The 19,864-nt window shown below is 24.4% G+C and overlaps 4 protein-coding genes across 4 annotated transcripts; 3 read left to right on the plus strand and 1 right to left on the minus strand.

Moving 5' to 3' along the window:
- Window positions 1-1,919: 1,919 nt before the first annotated feature.
- Window positions 1,920-3,395, plus strand: OCT59_010321 (uncharacterized protein; the record flags this gene model as incomplete). Its single annotated transcript, XM_025324983.2, has 2 exons — window positions 1,920-2,363; window positions 2,463-3,395. 2 exons carry the CDS (start codon window positions 1,920-1,922, stop codon window positions 2,988-2,990), a joined length of 972 nt encoding a protein of 323 aa, XP_025183367.1. The 3' UTR covers window positions 2,991-3,395.
- Window positions 3,396-5,483: 2,088 nt separating this feature from the next.
- Window positions 5,484-6,117, minus strand: OCT59_010322 (uncharacterized protein). Its single transcript, XM_066132933.1, has 2 exons — window positions 5,938-6,117; window positions 5,484-5,845 (listed from the first exon to the last, which is right to left on the minus strand). The coding sequence occupies exons 1-2, from the start codon at window positions 6,026-6,028 to the stop codon at window positions 5,670-5,672; spliced, it is 267 nt and encodes an 88-aa protein (XP_066000529.1). The 5' UTR covers window positions 6,029-6,117; the 3' UTR covers window positions 5,484-5,669.
- An 8,368-nt stretch (window positions 6,118-14,485) lies between these two features.
- OCT59_010323 (uncharacterized protein) lies at window positions 14,486-15,269 on the plus strand (the record flags this gene model as incomplete). Its single annotated transcript, XM_066132934.1, has 2 exons — window positions 14,486-14,534; window positions 14,806-15,269. 2 exons carry the CDS (start codon window positions 14,486-14,488, stop codon window positions 15,267-15,269), a joined length of 513 nt encoding a protein of 170 aa, XP_066000530.1.
- Window positions 15,270-17,174: 1,905 nt separating this feature from the next.
- On the plus strand, window positions 17,175-19,133 carry OCT59_010324 (uncharacterized protein; the record flags this gene model as incomplete). The annotated part of the gene is made up of 3 exons (XM_066132936.1): window positions 17,175-17,486; window positions 17,631-18,707; window positions 18,921-19,133. The coding sequence occupies 3 exons, from the start codon at window positions 17,175-17,177 to the stop codon at window positions 19,131-19,133; spliced, it is 1,602 nt and encodes a 533-aa protein (XP_066000531.1).
- Window positions 19,134-19,864: the final 731 nt, after the last annotated feature.

Below are 19,864 nucleotides of genomic sequence, written 5' to 3' on the forward strand. Positions count from 1 at the left end.
ATTATATAATGTGCCAATAATTTTACATTATTCTTCTTACCGCATTGCATGAACGTACATGTATTAAAAGATTTTTTTTTTTGTTATTTTTTTTTGTTCGGGATTTACTGAACGTTAAAAAAATATATATATATATTTTTTTTTCGACAATGGACAAAAAAAACCATTGAGAAAATAATAAAAAAAAAATATGGGTTAAAATTATTTCAAATGATTTTCTCGTATATTTATTATTACGTATACTAAAAAAAAAATTTTAGAAAATCTAGACGTGTTATTAAACTTATGACAAAATTGACAATGAAATAAACTTGTTTGCTTAAATATTACCGCATTAATCATCACATTAATAATTATTTATATAATTATGCAGATAACGTGACAAATTTCTCAAACTAATTCGAAAAGATTAACAAATTGCAGAAATTAAAATTATTAAAAAAATTATTATTATTATTATTTCTTTCTCTTCAGATTCTCAAAAAATCCTTAAACTTAAAACTAAAATAAAAAATTTAATTTAAATTGTAAACAAATCATAGAGATTTAACATGTGAATCAACAACGCATAGATAGGTAAATTATAAATTTATGCAAAATTATGTTCGTTTTAATTAATATATTACTTCTTTGTACAAAGGAATGCATAGGATTATATAAAGAAAATAATACAAAAATAAATACAAAACTTTGCATTTTTGTGATATGTTGTACAATTTACTATAAAAGATCCTTTTTTTTCTTTCTTTCTTTTTATTATGATTTTCTTATCGGTATTGGTGTTAAAAGAAAAAAAAAGGGAATCAAAATTTTGTCATAATTTATCTGTACGATACATAGGGTTACGATAAACCTGTTACCAATTTGTCAATTATTTTTCCTTACGACTAGAGTAATTGAAACAATGTGTTTCTATGTGACAATTGTTTTACCGTCTGCAATGACTTGCATATCGTTAACGGCGTAAACTTGAGTTTATTTTAGGTTAAACCTAAAATTGATTGTCGTACCATAATCATAATTAGTTAATACATGTTACAATATGTTACAATCACATTTATATTATATATTATATAATATATAATATATAATATATATATATATATATATATATTTATTACTTATATGTATATTATTTATCATATATCTTTTTATATCACATTATTACAAATAAAATATTATTTTAATTATCTAATTAATTATTATTACTCATATTACTTACTCATCAGATTCTCCGCTTAAGTTTAGTTCCGATCATTTACGATACTGTTTTTTTCATCGGATGTTGGATGTTTACATAAATTCAAATTTCTGTATGTGATAATTGTATGAAATTTATCATCGTATCAAAAGTGTGTAACATTTTTCAATTAAAAAGTCACAAGTGAATTCATTTGAGCCACTTAAAAAAAAAAAATATTGAGTCATCCTTTTAAGTCATTCCTTAAACATGTATAATAAAAATTATATACATATAAATTTTAAAAATACGGATAAATAAAGAAAATATATTGTATTATTTTAAGTTATATCCTTTATTGTTACAATTGTACAAAGTATTTTTCCCCAATCCCCCCGAAAAAAAAAAATAACTATAAAAACTATTACAAAATTGTATTGACATTTTTTTTTTTTACCCCATCATCCCTTAAAAAAAAAATTTTTTTTTTTCTTACCGATACTACCGATACAGTATTAATACCCGTTACTCTCGTACACGAAAAATATATAAAAAAAAAATACCTCGCACGGAGCAACAAAAATCGATTTTTTTATTATTATTTATTTAAAAATATTTTTTATTTTTATTTTTATTTTTTTGTTGCTCTTTTACTTTACCTTTTTCTTCCAATAAACCCTTTTATATATATTACTTTATACCCAAATTTTTTTTTTAAAAAAAAAATATCAAAACAAAAATGCAGTCAACTTCAATACAAGATTTCCCGCCAAATTCTAAGCGACGTCTTGAATTACAAAACCAACATAACTTACAATACCAACAATTCCAACAACAACAACAACAACAACAAGAAATTTCTGATTATAATATACAAGAACCTCCATTTAAAAAACATCGTCCTGGAATTGCCGCAAACTTATTTTATAAAGTTGTAGAACTTGCTACCTATACTTCCGCTTTTGCCACTGATACCATAAATACATTAACCGGAAATACTTTAAATACTGGAGGTCATTCAACGAGACAAAATTTTGGTTACGATGATGATATCTTACAAATCGATGATGATGATGAAAATGTTTATGATCAAAAGAAAAAAGATGTTTCTACTTGGGGTGAAAATGTAGAAACTGTTGAAGATGAAGAACCTCCTCCACCTTACGATAATTCTTGGTCTATGGTATGTTCTTCTTTATTATTGTTTCATTTTATTATCGTTCGTAACTAAATAATAAAAAATATTAACCCCCCCCCTCTTTTAACTTTACTTTATTTAAAGCCATCATCAACAACAACAACATTTGAAAATTCCAATACAACCACATCTGAAACTAAACCTTCACTTACAATTTCTACATCACCTTCACAACAAGATTATCCAACTACTCAAACTTCTCAAAAAATTATTTCAACACCAACACACTCTCCAACAAATTCATCACGACGAAGACAATTCCGTGTTCGTCGTGGCCGTAGATTTATACGTCGTAAATCTTCTTCTGTTGATATGAGTAATAGTTTTAATAATACTTCCACTCATTCTGATAATAATGTCGATGATGATGAAGATATTTTCCTTAAATTTAATTGTAAATTATCTGATATGATAGCCGAAGGTAAAGCTGCTTTAAATAGTAAGGTTGAAGTTACAGAAGTTGAAATGATACTTGCCGAGGAAAAAGAACGCGAAGAACGAATTATGAAAGAATTTGGAATTCAATCTCCAATTAGTAGGCGAGCTCGTACAAATTTTAATCTTCACAATTACAGTTACAATAATTTCAATAACAATTATAACTTTTACTGAATTCTCTTTTTTTAAAAATTTATTTAAAAAATTTCTTCTTTTTTTTTTGCTTGTAAAATAATTTTGTACATCCACAATATCGTTAACTTTTACGATACCAATAAAAAGACTTTCCTTAAAAAAACCCTTAAAAAAAAAAACTTTCCTTTAAAAACACTGGTAACAAAAAAATTCATTCATTCTTTTACCAATTTTTACGTATATAGTATATACTGTATATATATATATATATAAATATTATTATTTAGAACAAAATATGTAATCCTTTTTTTAAAGAAAAAAGGTTTATTTTAGATAAAAAATTGCGGTTTTTTTTAACAAAGATTTTTTTTTGTATCTTTTCAAATTAAATTCTTTTTTTTTTTTTAAATAAAAATAAAATCAGTTTATCATACTGTCCTTCTTTTCTGTAAAATAAATGCGAAATAATAAAAAAGTAATTAAAAATTACAAGTTGTAAAGTAAATGTAAAATGGCAAAAATAATTAATTAAAATTTAGTACGTATATATTGAAATTTACAGATGTTTCTTTGCGAAATAGTAAATTACATTTATTTTTTAAATATTTCCAATTTTCTTCAATTTTCTTGATTTACTTGATTTACTTGTAAATCACAAAAGTAATATTATTTAAAAATAATGATACTTTCCTTATATATTTTAATCAAGTAATTTACTTAGATTAGAATGAATTAAGAATACTTTTAGCTTGAAAAAAAAAAAATTTCAGTAATAGATTACTTTCTAATTTTAAATCAAAGTCTTCTTTCAAGTTTATATTTTCAAAAGATAAAACTAGTATATATATGTATATATTTACTTTTTATATTTTTTTTTAAAAAAAAATCAATATTATTAATCAAAGGTAACTTTTTCAAAAAAAAAATTTTACAATATTTAAAATAAGTAAAGATTAAAAAATTTTATATAAAAAATATAAAAAATTATTTAATTTACTACCTTATATTACCTTATAACAATTTAGAAAAGATTATATTACTTTCTTAATACATAAAAAATATTATATACCATTCATACCATTATTATTTAAATAATTTTTATTGTATTCTATAATATATATATTTAAAAAATTCTTTTTTATATCTTTAAAATTAAGATCATAAGATACAAAAATCAAAAATCAATTTTAAAGAACAATTTCTATATTCTATATATTACAAGTTTATAATAAATTACCAGATTTTTTTAAAAATGCTTGGTAATTTTCAAATACATAAGTTTCCAAATCATTCAAATTTTTTTTTTTTTAATTGAAAGCCTAATCAATTGTAGTTTTTAAAAATGCAATTAATCATGTTATATATTTGAAATTCTAAAAATTATTTATATGTAAATAAATATACAAAATAGTGGTAATTTATTATAGTATTGTATACAATTTACAATTATTCTGAATAAAGAATTAAATTGATAATAATAAAAAAGTGGTATATAATACTAAGATTTTTGATCACTTTTTTACTTCTTATTCTTTAATAGTAATTCATCAAAATGGATATGCAAAATTTTACTTTCTCACTTTAAATAAGTACAGTATTCATCCAATTAAAAACATTTTCTTTTATTTCACTTTTTGTTACCTTTTTTTATTGTAAAAAAAAACAGTAAAAAAAAAACCACAAAGATATTTTTTTTTTGTGTCTAATTATTTATTACCAGATTTATAAAGTTTGATACACAGTACATATGTTTAATTAATTAATTTCTGCAAGAAGAATTATGTATGCTTATTCGGATAAATTTTAAATGTTCGCGTGGTTTATATTAAATATACCTTTATTTAGTTTAAAAATACTAAAAACGATAATGAAAATTTTTTCCCAAATCGATATTTATTCTTTTCCGGTTAAAAATATATATATATATATTTAAATAATTGCATTTTTAAAATTTTCATTGTCAAAAAAAAAAAATTTTTGATTCTATAATTAATTGACACGTATAATGTGATCTTTAATCTGATAGGTTAGGATCTTATTTGGACATACCGGTCGAAGTTTTGTACCAAGTGTAACTTCCCTTTTATTTTCGAATCATTTTATTGGAATTTAGTGTAAAGTAACACTACTTGTACATTATTATTATACGATTACGTTTTTCTTTTTTAGCGTATTTGTAAAATTTTTCAATTGTTTTTTTAAAAAAAAGAACCCCCGACTATCACAAAGTTAATTAATTATCACAGCAATTTACCACGGTGACACAACGTTATTGTCCGGAGAGTATCTTATCTTTTGTATCGTCAATAATACCGTTTGTAGAATGGTCCGTGACTAAAAAGAGATTATTCCCCCTGTATTATGATGTAATACTACATAAAAAAAAATTTCTTTTCATTGAAGTAATGAATTGACCGGTTATTTATAAAGGATTTTTTTCACATGGAGAAAAATTGACATTAAGAAAGACCCTTATTTTTATTATGCAGGGACCCAATTCATACTTAAACACATGACAACACTAAAAAGTCATATGGATGCCGCAGTAATTACATATTTTCTTTATTTACGTTTTTTAAAAAAAAAGAATAATGATGATAATAACATGAAATTATGTACAATAAAATATAGTAATGTAAAATTACAAACTATTTGATAAAAGAATCGATACATATATTACAAAAAAATTTAAATTTTCCTCAAAAGTAAAAAAATTACTTAATGAAATATTTCAGGAGCATTTAATTCAATCATCCTCAATGGATCATTAGGAATTAATTCACTCATACGTCTTCCTTTAGCTCTTGGTTCAAAAATTTCAGGAGCATGAAGTTCAATTTCTCTCAGAGGATCGTTTGGAATTAATTCGCTCATACGACGCCTTGTTCTTGGAGCTAAATTGAAAAAATTTGAGTAAAAAAAAAATTATTATTTTTTTTTACGGTGGGAATTTTTTTAAGATGGGAATTTTTATTTTTCTACTTACAAGAATTGAAAATTTCAGGAGCGTTTAATCTAATGTCGTTAAATGGATCGTTGAGATCATTAAATTCGTTAATCTTTTTAATTGTAGACATCTTGTTTTCTTTTTTTAAAAAAAAGGCAATAAGAAATTATAATATTTTTTGGTATAAAATATTCTTTTTAATAATGTTATATTTTTCTTGAGAAAAATATTTTTAAAAAGATAGTCCCTTTTTATATCTTCATGATTAGGAAATTTCCAGAAATTTCAACGATAACTGTGAGAAATTTTTAACTAAAAAAAAATTTCTCATACACAAGTTATACGCCTTTTTAAATCATAAGATCAAAAAAAAATGTGGCATGGTTTCTCACATATAAAATGGTTTTTATGACTATATCTTGTCCTGATGACTTTATTATTAACTGTTTACTCTTACATCATATTCATCATATTCATCATATTTCATTATATTAAAACAAGATATTGAGGCGAAGAACATCAACTTTTTTAGGCAATTCTTATCATCAGATCTTTTTATCAGGCCACTAAATAACATGAATGATAGCATCCGATTTTTATTGGTAATTGATATACCTTTTGAATTTACCTTATATTCCAAATATGTTGTTCAATAGTAAAATTCTTTTCCATTTAAATACTACTTTTTAGGGAATCATGGTACGGATTGTTTGTGTTCAATACTGTTCATATTGGTTAACGTCACGAATTGACGGAAGTGACGGAAGTGACGTTAACCAATGTAAATACCGCATATTGTCGTATGGCTAATGCAGATCATGCTTTAGGTGTATTAAACTTTTACTTATTACTATAAATTAATTATAAATACTTGTAATTTAGTTTATTTGTATACAATGGAATTTTTTTACAATGAATATTTGTTTAAATACCTAGATCAAATATTTATAAACTATTGGTATTCAAAAGTATTGTACGATGATATCAGGTAATTCTTTAATAGCTGCTACCATAATTATAAGATTAATGAAACAGTAAACTAATGTTGTTTTGTGTTCAAAAACAACCTAAAGCTTTTTTTATTGGTAATAATATTGTTCTTAAATCTTTTACATTTCTAAAAAAAATCCCTTTATCATAAAATTAATTGAATTTCTTGACTAATTATATGTGCAATATCTATAAAATAAATTATAATATATTTTAAAAGTTTAAAATTATAATTTAAAAAAAAATTTTAAAAAAATTACTTACTTGCTTTAATACATTTTCATATTTAATAATTGAAACTGTACAATTAAAAACTTTATTCATTTTGTTTTAATGTATTTTTTTTTAATTTACTGTATTTTTAGCTATTTTAATTTTTTAAAATTTCTCCTACAATATGTAATTGAGTAAAATATATACTATTTTTTTTGCAATTAGCAAATTAGCAATGATTTTTGCAGCCCAATCAATTTTCATAATATCACTTATAAGTACATTGCATTAGTAGTAAAATGAGTAAATATTTTTCTAAAACCATATTTTTTGCAAAAGTTACTACTGAATAAAATTTTTTTGCACCAATTCTATTAATTGTTCAAATTATTTTTATTTTTTAAGAATTTTTCAGTATGTAAATTTTCTAAAAAGTTTTTTAAAAATATATATATTCTTATTTATTACTGGTAGTAATCAATACAAAATATATAGTAACTAGCCATTAAACCCGTTACTCCGCAACATCAGATAAACATACAATGTGATCGGTACGATGGTTAAATGTTATACGTGATTTTATACAGTCTTTCGGGTGCACAGGTATAAATTCGTAGTCTAAATGTTACGGATACACAGGTATAAATTGTAGTCTAAACGTTATGGGAACACAGATATAAATATGTAATCTAAACGTGACTGTCACACAGGAAAACAATTATTATATAGTAGATTAACCAAATGAAAAGATAAATCTAATAATAAACTTTAAAAATTAATAGTATTTTATTATAATATAATATAATTTTATGAGTTTACCCCTGAGTTAAATCACCTCTCATTATAAAAAAAATTTTATATTTTAGTTATATTAAAAAATTTAACTTGCCTGGGTTAAATAACTTAGATTAAATCATCACCCCCATTCTTTTCTCTTTTAATCAGATAAATAGTTTATTTTAAGTAATGCCAGTTATTTCTCATCCTAAATTAAATTGTGATTGTGTAATTGGCTAATTAGCAAAATTTATATTCCATAGTAGTATAAAATCCAATTCTGGCTCAGTGGTATCATAATCTAACTACCACCATATAATCATACAGTCTAACTACCACTTTATATAATCTAGTTACTACAATCATTAAGGTTGCCTGCCAAAATCTATTTGGCCTAATGCCGAAAGGTGAAACTCCTTACATAGTAGCAAAACTGTGAAACTGCAAAACTGCCAAAACTTGCGAAACTGCTGAAACGTGCGAAACTGCCAAAATTTGTGAAACCTCTATAATTAAATTTATTCATAGTAGTGCTCCGAAAAAAATCTGATCTGATCAGATTTAATCTGAATCAGATTCGTCGACTCAGATCAGATTAATTGTATTTGATCTGCAATTCGATTCGCATCAAAAAATTTTTTATCTGAACAGATCGGACTAGCTTCAGATCAAATCTGATCATGTCAGATCAGATTCAGATTAGACTTACTCAAATCTGAATCTGTTCAGATCGGATCCGACAGATCTGATTCAGATCTCAGATTTGGCTTTTATGGCTTTCATTTCTGGTCACGGGCTCTACCTAATATATCAGGTTTTTTTTTTCATCTAAACACCAACTTTTTTTAAAAAGAAATTTTATATATTATTTTTTTTATTAGTCTGGAGTGTAGTTATATTGGTATTTTTAAAAAAATATATATTGTTTTTTTTATTTTTCCTTTTTCAGTTTACAGTCTCCATTCGTTAAAAAATTTTCTTAAAAAAAATGTATTTTTTTTCAGTTTTTTCTTTATTTCTTAAAAAAGTTTTATTTTTTTCCTTTTACTTTAATTTCGTTTTTTCCCTTTGCAATTTCCTCTATTCGTTAAAAAATTTTTAAAAAAAATATTTTTTTTCTTATTTTTTTTTCATTTTATTTTTTTTCTTATTTTTTTTTCATTTTATTTTTTTTCTTTCATCATCAGTATTAAAAAAAATATATATATATATATATTTTATTTTATTTTTTTTCCTTTGCAGTTCCTTTCTTAAAAAAAAATATTTTTTTTTCTTTTTAATTTTGTTTTTCCTTTTATAATTCCCTCTATTCATTAAAAAATTTTAAAAAAATTTTTTTTTCTTATTTTTTTTCGTTTTGTTTTTTTCTCTTATCAGTATTCTTAAAAAAATATTTTTATTTTTTTTATTTTTTCTCTTCATACTTTAAAAATTTAAAAAATAATTTTTTTTTCTCATTTCGTTTTATCTTTTTCTTTCATCTTAAAAAAATTTTTTTTTTCATTTTATTGATCTCTTTCTTATTCTTAAAAAAAAAAATTTATTTTTTTTTATTTTGATCTTCCATCTTTTTTTCAAAAAAAATTGGTTTTATTTCATCATATTCTTAAAATATTTATATCTATTTTTTTTTATTTTTTTTTATTTTTCCTTTGCAGTAGTTCCTCTCCATTCGTTAAAAAATTTTCTTAAAAAAAAAATATTTTTTTTGGGTTTTCCTTTTCTTAAAAAAAAAAAGTTTTATTTTTTTTCTTTTATTTTAATTTCATTTTTTTTATTTCGTTTTTCTTTCTCTCATCAGTATCATTAAAAAAAATATTTTATTTTTTTTTTCATTTTTCCTTTAAAAATTTTTTTTTTCTCATTTCGTTTTATTTTTTTTTCTCATCTTTAAAAATATACTTTATATATATTTTTTCATTTTCCCTTTATCTTTTAAAAAAAAAAAATTTTTTTTTTCGGATTGATCTTTTCTCATTTTTAAAAAAAAAATTTTATTTTTTTTTCATTTTGATCCTTTATTCTTTTTTAATTGACTCTAAATATACTTTTAATTGTTCGTTTAAAGATATTATGGATTCAGATAATGGTGAAAGTCAACATACTTCAGATAATAAAGTAGATCAATCAAAAGCTACAACCCCAAGAAGGTTAAGTGATGTCATGGAATTGCAATTGTCAGAAATTACAGAAAGTTTAGGAAGTTATGTTTGAAATCATTTTACAAAAGATCCAGACTATAAAAATAATAAAAAAGCTAATTGTAATTACTGCCATAAAACATATATATGTTCTGCTGGTACTACTTCTGGAATTTCAAAGCATTTAAAGAAGTTTCACGTTACAAAATTACTAACTGAAGGTAATCAAAAAGTCAATAAAAGTATTTTAGATATGTAAATGAATCAAAGGTAAATACACCATTTTTTTATTTTATAAAAAAATTATTTTAATAATTTTAATAACAAATTTATATTGTAACTAGTAGTTATATGATAAAGATACTATAATAATGAAGATTCTTATTAGATGGATTGTTATTCATCAGCATTCATTTACAATTGTTGAAGAAAATTGTTTTATTAATTTTGTATATTCCCTTTATCCATCAGCAAAAATTCCTAGTGCTGATACAATAAAAAATAAAATTATGACTTATTATGAGGAAGATAAAGTAAAAATGAAAGCACTTCTTAAGGATCTTCCTGGTAAAGTTTCTTTTACCATGGATTGTTGGACCAGCCCTTCAACCAAATCATTTTTATCAATAACTGCACATTTTATCAATAAAGAATGGAACTTACAAAATATTATAATTGATTTTATTCAAACACAAGATTCGCATACAGGAAGTAATATAAAGGATGCATTTTTATTAGGTATAAGTAATATGTCACTTGAAAGTAAGGTAAATTAATGTTTATTTTATTTATTTTTTTATTAAAAATAAATTAATTAATTATATTAATATTTATTTATTTTATTTTATTTAGATTATGGGAATAATAACAGATAATGCTTCTAATAATTCAACATTTATGACTTCTTTATCAATTTGGGCAGCAGAAAATGTTGTTAATTCTAATAAAAAAAAACAGCATATTAGGTGTTTTGCTCACTCAATCAATTTAAGTGTAAAAGAAGCATTAAGTTGTTTGGATGGTGAAATTTCTTTGGTAAATTTATTAATTATTTTTATTAATTTGTTTTTTATTGAATTTTTTTAATAATTAAAATAAAATTTCATTCATGTTATTTAGCTTAGAGAACTAATTGTTAAAATTCGTGCTTCTTCTTTAAGAAGAGAAAAATTAAGTAATGCCTGCAAAAATAATGATATTAATGATTTAAAGCCCATCTTGGATGTTCCTACAAGATGGAACTCAACTTTTGACATGATAAAGAGAGCTTTACAATTAAAAGTTGTAAGTTTTATTGTATTTTTAATATTTTAAATAATTTTAAATATTAATTATTATAAATTTAAATTTAATAGGCACTTGAATATATTGTATTTCATGATAAAGATCTTAAAAAACTTTACAGAAACCTTGAATTTTTAAACAATACCGAATTGATATAATAATGATGTTAAATAAATATCGTGGCGATATCGATTTGCAAATAATATCATTATGATATCGCAATGATATCATTTCAATATTAATTCAATATATCAAAATGATATCGTAAAGATATTTGTTTGAAAAAATATCAGATCGATATCATTTCGATATTGTTATAACAACAATGAATTTTTTGAAAAATGGGAAGTAAATATGATATTAATATGATATTGTTCCAACATTATTTCAATATCAATATGATATCGTAAAGATATCACTTTATAATTATCTAATCGACATCATAACGATATTAACGAAACATCAAATCGATATCATTTCGATATTTCGATATTGTTATAACAATAATGAAAAATAAAAAGTAAATACGATATTAATATGATATCGTTTCAACATTAATTCAATATCAATATGATATCGTAAAGATATCACTTTATAATTATCTAATCGACATCATAACGATATTGACGAAACATCAAATTGATATCATTTCGATATTGTTATAACAATAATGAAAAATAGAAAGTAAATACGATATTAATATGATATCGTTTCAACATTAATTCAATATCAATATGATATCGTAAAGATATCACTTTATAATTATTTAATCGACATCATAACGATATTGACAAAACATCAAATTGATATTATTTCAATATTGTTATAACAATAATGAAAAATAGAAAGTAAATACGATATTAATATGATATCGTTTTGATATAACGAAACGATATCATTTTGATATTGTTATAACAATAATGATTTTTTTTTAATAAATGCAATATCAATATAATATTATTTTAATATTAATTTAGTATCAAAATAATATTAAAATGATATTATCTACAAATATTGAATTTACCTTTAAAAATATCAAATCAATCAAATATCGTTAAATTCAATTTTATAATATTTTAATAATTTGTAATCTAATTTAAAAGTTAATTTCAATAGATTTAAGTTACCGGTTATTTATTACAATAACAATTTTAATTACAGATAAAGTATACATTAGTTTAAATATTATATAACAGATAAAAAAAAATATCAATAAATCTATAATAAACTAATTCAATAAATTAGAATTATGAATTAAATTGGTGATGTAAGTCAAAACATTATGCCTTAATACTCCAGAATCATAACTCATCAAAGTTGAGGATTAACCGGGTACCTTGCTTTAGATTCAGCAACACTGCCCAAGTTGGATGGGGTGTCACAGATACGCTTTAAGAAGACTCACTATGACTCTATTGCAAAAAGGATAAGTATATTTGAAAACACCAGACATAAATTCACCTCAGAAGTTTGGCGGAAAACCCCTGTAAACAACTGCAGTTTCATCATTACCAAAATCATTGAACTTAGGGATACAATGAAAAAGTTCATGAGAATGACGGCTTTAAAAAAAAAATACAAATATATTCTCAACTTTGACAATTCACCCTTATTCTTTGGCCTGGAATTCTCATATGACTGCATTATTGTTGTTTGTAATTTGATCCATTGAATTCACCATAAATTGCCTGGCAAAGTGAACTTTTATTAGACAACCATAGCTTCATCAACAAACGTTGCAATGTATTTGGACGAATGACATCCTGTTTAATAAATTTTAAATGGGCAAACGTGGACCTAAAACCCATTAAAGATAGGCTGCAAGAAGTGCAAAGCAACCTACCAACCCACGAGTGGGTCTAAGGGTTAGGGAATAAAATATACGCCAAACACACACAAGTTGGTATGGAGTTAAAGTCTTACAAACTAAAAATTATTTTTGCCACTTAATTCTCCAATAATCAATGTTATAAAAAAGTTACTTACAACTTAAGCCTACTTAATTATATATAAAATGATACTTCGAACAAACAGAGCTCATGATATATGAGAATATCCCATCATACCTATTTTAACCCTTGATTAAAGGATTTTCATTATGTTAATTATATAAGCTTTACGCCTATATAACATAAGCTTACACCTATATAATTCAAGTCCGCCTTTTCCTATAACACACTATGCACGACGGCAAACGGTATAGAAGGCAGACTCTACTTTCAGAAAGAAAGTTTTTTTTTTAAAAAAAAAAATGTACAAAATAAATAGTCTTAAATAAAATAGTGGTTAAATTGACTTTTTAGGAATTAATAGCCTTATAATATACGCAATCATTTAATATATGCGATCATTTAATATACGCGATTATTTAATCAGACAATTTATTAAATTTGGTATTACACGAACTTGATCAACCTGATAATTGTTTAGTCTTTTATAGGTGGATATTTCTTGAATTATCACCTGAACTTTTCAATTTTTTGCAGAATCAAAGATGAAAACCAGAAAAGTATTCTGATTCAGAATTTTTTTAAGAAATGTGTTTGTTATTTTGTAAATTACCAGTCAGAATTGGCTTAAACTTTAAAGTTCTTATTTTACACAAATGTTATGTAAATGTATTCTTTTTGATCTGTATAAATTCTTTTTGATCTGTATAATAACGTCAAATATATAGAAATATTTAGGCCGTATACATTAAAGAAGAAACGTCACATAATAACCATTCCATTTTTAACAAAACAACAATTACTTTTTAAACTTGAAAGTGTTATATCTTAGACAAACATTTTATAGTTTTATACATCTGTTTTATTTTATATTATTATCACTCGACATTATGATATAATGTTTAGAATAATGATGTTTTATATTGTAAAATTTACTAAATTTATTCAATGTAATATCGTTATAAAATGCATAATTTTATAAAAAAATTAGAGCGTTTGCTAAGATTTATAACTATATATAATTTAATATTATTATTAATAACTATGATTAAAGGATTATATGGGCGGATTTGAATCATTAATATAATTTCCTTTATTAGTCTTTTTGCTCACACAAAACTGATCCGCATACACGAATTTCATATCAGGTGAAATGTCAGGTGAATAGATGATCAATCAAAAAAATTATCATCACCTTGGCCAGTCGCAAATCGAAATAATTAATAAAAAAAAATGCGTTTTTCTCATCCCACCACTACGATTTCTCATCCGACTGAACTAGGTGTATATATCGACCAATTTTTCTTCTGAAGCTGCAAAATTGCATTATTTTTATTTTTTTTTATTTTTTTTTATTTTTAGTTATTTTTTTCTCATATTTTTATTTTCTCTTAGGTTTTTAATGACAGGATCCTAAGTCTCAGTTAGGTTCTATTGTTCAATCTGTAAAAGGCGTACTAAGGGATTTAAAAGTAAGTCAGGATTGCAATGACATGAAACATTAAAACATAGTTCGTATAACAATCTCCCACCTCATATACAACCTGTTCCAGATTCAGAACTTACACATTTAAAAAAAGCAATAATTAAAGAGCTACAAAAGCGACTCAAGAATCATCATAATGCAATAGGAGAACAATCTTTTTCAATACATTGTAGTGAGGATGCTTTCATTGGCATTTTCAGGTCACATATAACTCGTTACTCTCCGTGTGGATCTTATTATTTTTGCAGTTTCAAGAGAAAAAATGCATTTGATGAAATTGGAAAAATACTGAATGATAAGAACTGGGAGGAACGTAATTATGGACAAGGACAATTAAGTTTTGTTCGTCTACATGTACCTGAAATTGATAATTCAAATATTAGTAACAAGAGGAAAACTAAAGCAAAGTTATCAGAAAATGGCGAGATGACTATCACATGGAAGATGATGGGTGGTGTAGACAAGGAAAATCATAAATTTGAAGCGGGTACTGCTCAATTTCATTTTTTTTTGGATCAATGTCAAATTTAAAATATCTTAAATATGGGAATGTGAAAATAATAGAACTAAATTATGCAAGATTTCCTTGTGAATTTTTTTTTTAGATATGTTTGGGGACGCATGGCAAAATTTAAATAATAAAACAATCAAAAAATCAGACTAAATTTACTAAAATGATAGAACTCTTTAATTGAACAAATTTTTATTACTTACTGCCTTTTTAAAAAGAAATTAAGATAATAATAATTTAATTATCTAGGAAGCTTTGCGTAAAGTAATTACAAATTTATTAATAAATTTAATAAATAAATAAACGTCTAATTTTAGTTAAATAACTAATTAAAAAAAAAATAATCTAAATTTCATTTAGTATTTTCTAAATTTTCCTACATTAAAAATTTATCATTGTAAAATTTACCAATATAAACATATTGCACCTATCACTTCTTTTCGTCCTCTTCATCTTCCATCTCTCCCATCATTTCTTTTTATCTCCCATCACTCCTCATCGTCTCCCATCACTTCTTTTCATCTCTCATCACTTCTTTTCATCTCTCATCACTTCTTTTCATCTCTCATCACTTCTTTTCATCTCTCATCATTTCTTTTCATCTCTCATCATTTCTTTTCATCTCTCATCACTTCTTTTCATCTCTCATCACTCCTTTTTGTCTCCCATAGTCCCATCACTACTTTTCATCTTTCATATAAATTTTCATTAATAAACAGAATTATTATTACCGTTACTGCATTAATTTAATATTATTTATAAATCATATATATATAATATTTCATTTTAACGCTCATTAACCCATTTCAACCTCCAAATCTGAGTAGTCTTTCTATTTAAAACTATTAATACCTTTTCTTGAGCTCTGATTTTTGCCTTTTGATATTTAAGAACAATGATCTCTTGTTATTCATGCTTACCGATCCTGCATTTCACTTTTGAATTTCTGCTTCAGTTGGTAATGCAATCCTAGAATATAGGATAATTTCAAAAAACAATATACTCCAAAAAAAATTCAAAATAAAATTTCTCTATTCACGTTTATTACCAAAGTTTGGTCATATAATAATGTTTTGATATTAAACAATATTCTTTTCACTCGCCCACATTAAAAATTTTATCTTATATTCTAATTCTCTCACATTAAAACCTTTATTTCTCGTAAATCCTTAATAATTATAAATTAATTTTAGAATTAATAAAACCCGATTTGTAGATTTGATAATAGAATAATATCCTTACATTATTATTTAAATTATAATTTTTACTCATTATTTTCTACTTTTTACATTATAATTTTCATTTTTCTACACATCCACTTAATCATAAATAATAACAATTAACAATCGCTCTATAAAAATCGAAAGTTATTGGAATTTGGAGGATAATTTAAAGTTTGTTGATATTTATTTAGTAATATTTAACTCTATATGAAAAAATATATATGGTATTTAATAAACTTTGTAAATTTTTTCTATGCTGTCACAAGTTTCTCCTCTCCATCTTTAAAAGTGAAAAAAATCAAATAAACAATAAGAATGTGCTTTTTTTAATTGTGTATGGCATTATGTTTATACAAAAATTTATTTAATGAAAAAATAATTTTTTTAATCGTGTATACCACTAATGTTTATACAAAAAAATTATTTAATAAAAAAATAAATTTAAATTTACCATTTTTTTTTATTTATCTAATTTTTTTTTGTGTAGCATACTAGCAATTCTTTGTAAACAAAAAATATCATCTAAAAATAAAATTTTCCAAAAATAGTAAGTCTCGTGTTATTTTTGTACTGTTTATTTATAATACTACGTAATATAGTAGGTACCTTGCCATGTACCTGCCATAAACAATAAAACTTAAATTACGAGTTGATATTTATACTGTGAACAGAATTTTAACAAAGCAAATAAATTTCACTAAAATGAAGGAAGAAAGTAATTATCCTAAGAGTCCTTTTATTAAACTTTTTGATGAAAAAAAAAGCTTTAATTACAAAATTATAAAAGAAGGGACATATCCTCCTGCTGAACAACTTTGTTATACTCAAAACCCAAAACATCCCATTCCACACGGGTACATCGTCGAAACTCAGCATACAAAAAAACATATAGTTGAATGTTCAATTGAATATGTAGAAGTAAAACCTTTATTTAGAATTCGCTTTGGAACAAATTTTTCAAGAGAAGTATATTCTTTAGAAACCTCAACAGATGCTGCTTGCAAATACTACCAAGTATATTTGTTTTTAGTATGGCTAATTTTCTCTTATCATAATACTAAATGCTTAAATAATTAATTAAATAATCAGGAATTAATGAAAGATTAAAATACTACAAATAAAGGGAAAATATCAGGTCCTTTACTTTTTGGCCTTAAGTTACTTAGTATTGAAAAAGAGCGTAAAATAAGACCTTTAGAAATTAATTCTAGGATTCGTCCATTTAATGAACTTAACTATTTTACAAAACGCCGTAAAATGTTAAGTTTATCACAGCATATTTTAGATATTGTTGAAGCGGAAAAGGAAAACAAATTTCATCCAACTGATCAAATAGAACTTAATCAGATAAAATTTAAAACTTGCAATGGTTTATATGAGATTAACTTTGGACAGCTGGATAAAATGAAAGAAAGAAAAAAAATTGAAGCAGTAGTTAAATCTTTGGATAAAGGTCATATTTCGAGAGAAGCATATCGATCTTTAGCACGAATTGAACCAAACATTCCACGTGAAGGTGCAGTATCTGATGCCCGGCAAAGAATAAATTCAGAAATGAAGAAAGTGATTTCTCTAACTCTTGTTAATTTATCACAGCCAACTGTTTTTGATCCAATTACAGAAGAGCCAGATATCACTAATAATATAATTATTACAAATATGCTAGAATCAATTGGAAAGGAAGGGCAGAGACGTGTAACAGATATTTTGAATTATATTGTTCCATCATATATAAAGCAAGGAATTTTGATCCCTGAAGTTTCAACTTTACACATTCAAATTTCAGGAGATGGAAGGAACGTTGGTCGAAAAGTAAAGCATGTAATGATAGTAATGACATTGTTAAATAATTTGAGTGGATTACAAAAACTGGAAAATTATTACACATTAGTCCTATACCTAGGCGCTGAAACATATGAATCTCTTAAAAATGTTTTAGTTCCTTTAATCTCTGATCTCTGTAATTTAAAAAAAAATGGTTTTAATCAAATAGATGGTAATCACTGGCCAGTAGAACTGTACTTTAGTTCTGATTGGAAGTTTTTGGCAATCTGTTTAGGGATAAAGGCTGCTAATGCACAGTACTTCTGTCCATGGTGCGATTGTAGAAAAGATGAAATAAATACCAAATCTAAAATAATAAATAAATCAATGGATAATATCAAAAAGAACTATAATCAAACTAACGGTCATGTAAAAGAACCATTATTCCATATGATACCATTAAAAAATTGGGTATGTGATGAGTTGCACATTTTTTTGCGAATCACAGACAGATTATAGGAGTTGATGCTTTCAGATCTTCAACGTGAAACTAGAGATGAAGAAATCTGGAAAATAAAAATTTTATCAGAAATGCAAAGGCTTAAAATATCATTTTACTTTTGGCGTGAAAAAACTAATAATAACTTATCATATACTTTGTTAATGGGCCCTGATAAATTAAAGATTTTAAAAGAATTTGATCTTTCAGCTGTTTTTCAATCAAAAACACGAGCTGAACAAATTCGTGCATTATGGAACCAGTTTTATAAATTGTATTTATTAATGCAGGATAAAACAACAACAAAAGAAACATTTTGCCATGAATCTCAAGCGTGGTTGGATGAATTCTTAGCCCCTTCCACAGGCCACCTTAACAAGAATAACTTTGTTAGATGAATGTATCGTACTCAAGATGTTACACCATATATTCACGTATTGGTAAATCATGTAGGAGAATTTCTTGAAATTCATCAGGAATTTGGGTTGGCTGCCTTTTCATGTTCAGCTGTTGAAAAAAAAAACCATATGCAAGTATGTCTTTATTTTTAAAACACATTAAAAGATGGGGGACATGAGAATTCACGAAAATCTGCAATCTTGGAAATGTTAGAACATGAGAATCGGCAGTTATATTTTGCATTAAATGAAACTCCAAACTTTTTCGAAGCTCCCAAAAAATTCAGACTAGAGTAAAGTTAAACCAATACAATTTTTTTTTAATTTGAAAGAAAAATTATAATAAAGATAATGACGCATTGATGCTATACAAAAAATATACAAAGAAATCTATAACAAAGAAAATCTTAACTAATACATGAAAATTAATCATTGTTGTTGAGACCATATCTCATTATCCCTACCAGTTACCTCTCTAACTAAATTGCGCGTAGGGATGCTAGTTTCATAGACCCATTTAGAATACCCCAAGTCTGGTTTCCTAATGCCAGTATTCCTACAAGAAAAAAGAAGAAAGAAGCGTTAATACACTTCTTAAACAAAAATAAATCACCTCTATTTATACTCACTCGCTCTCTCATTAAGTCCAGTTATTAAAGCGGGCATTCTTACAAAAGAAGTAATTACATTTTTAAGAAAAAAAAAGATCCCGCCTATTATAAAACATACAC

Source organism: Rhizophagus irregularis, chromosome 18, assembly GCF_026210795.1.
Source record: "Rhizophagus irregularis chromosome 18, complete sequence".
Lineage (NCBI taxonomy): Eukaryota > Fungi > Glomeromycota > Glomeromycetes > Glomerales > Glomeraceae > Rhizophagus > Rhizophagus irregularis.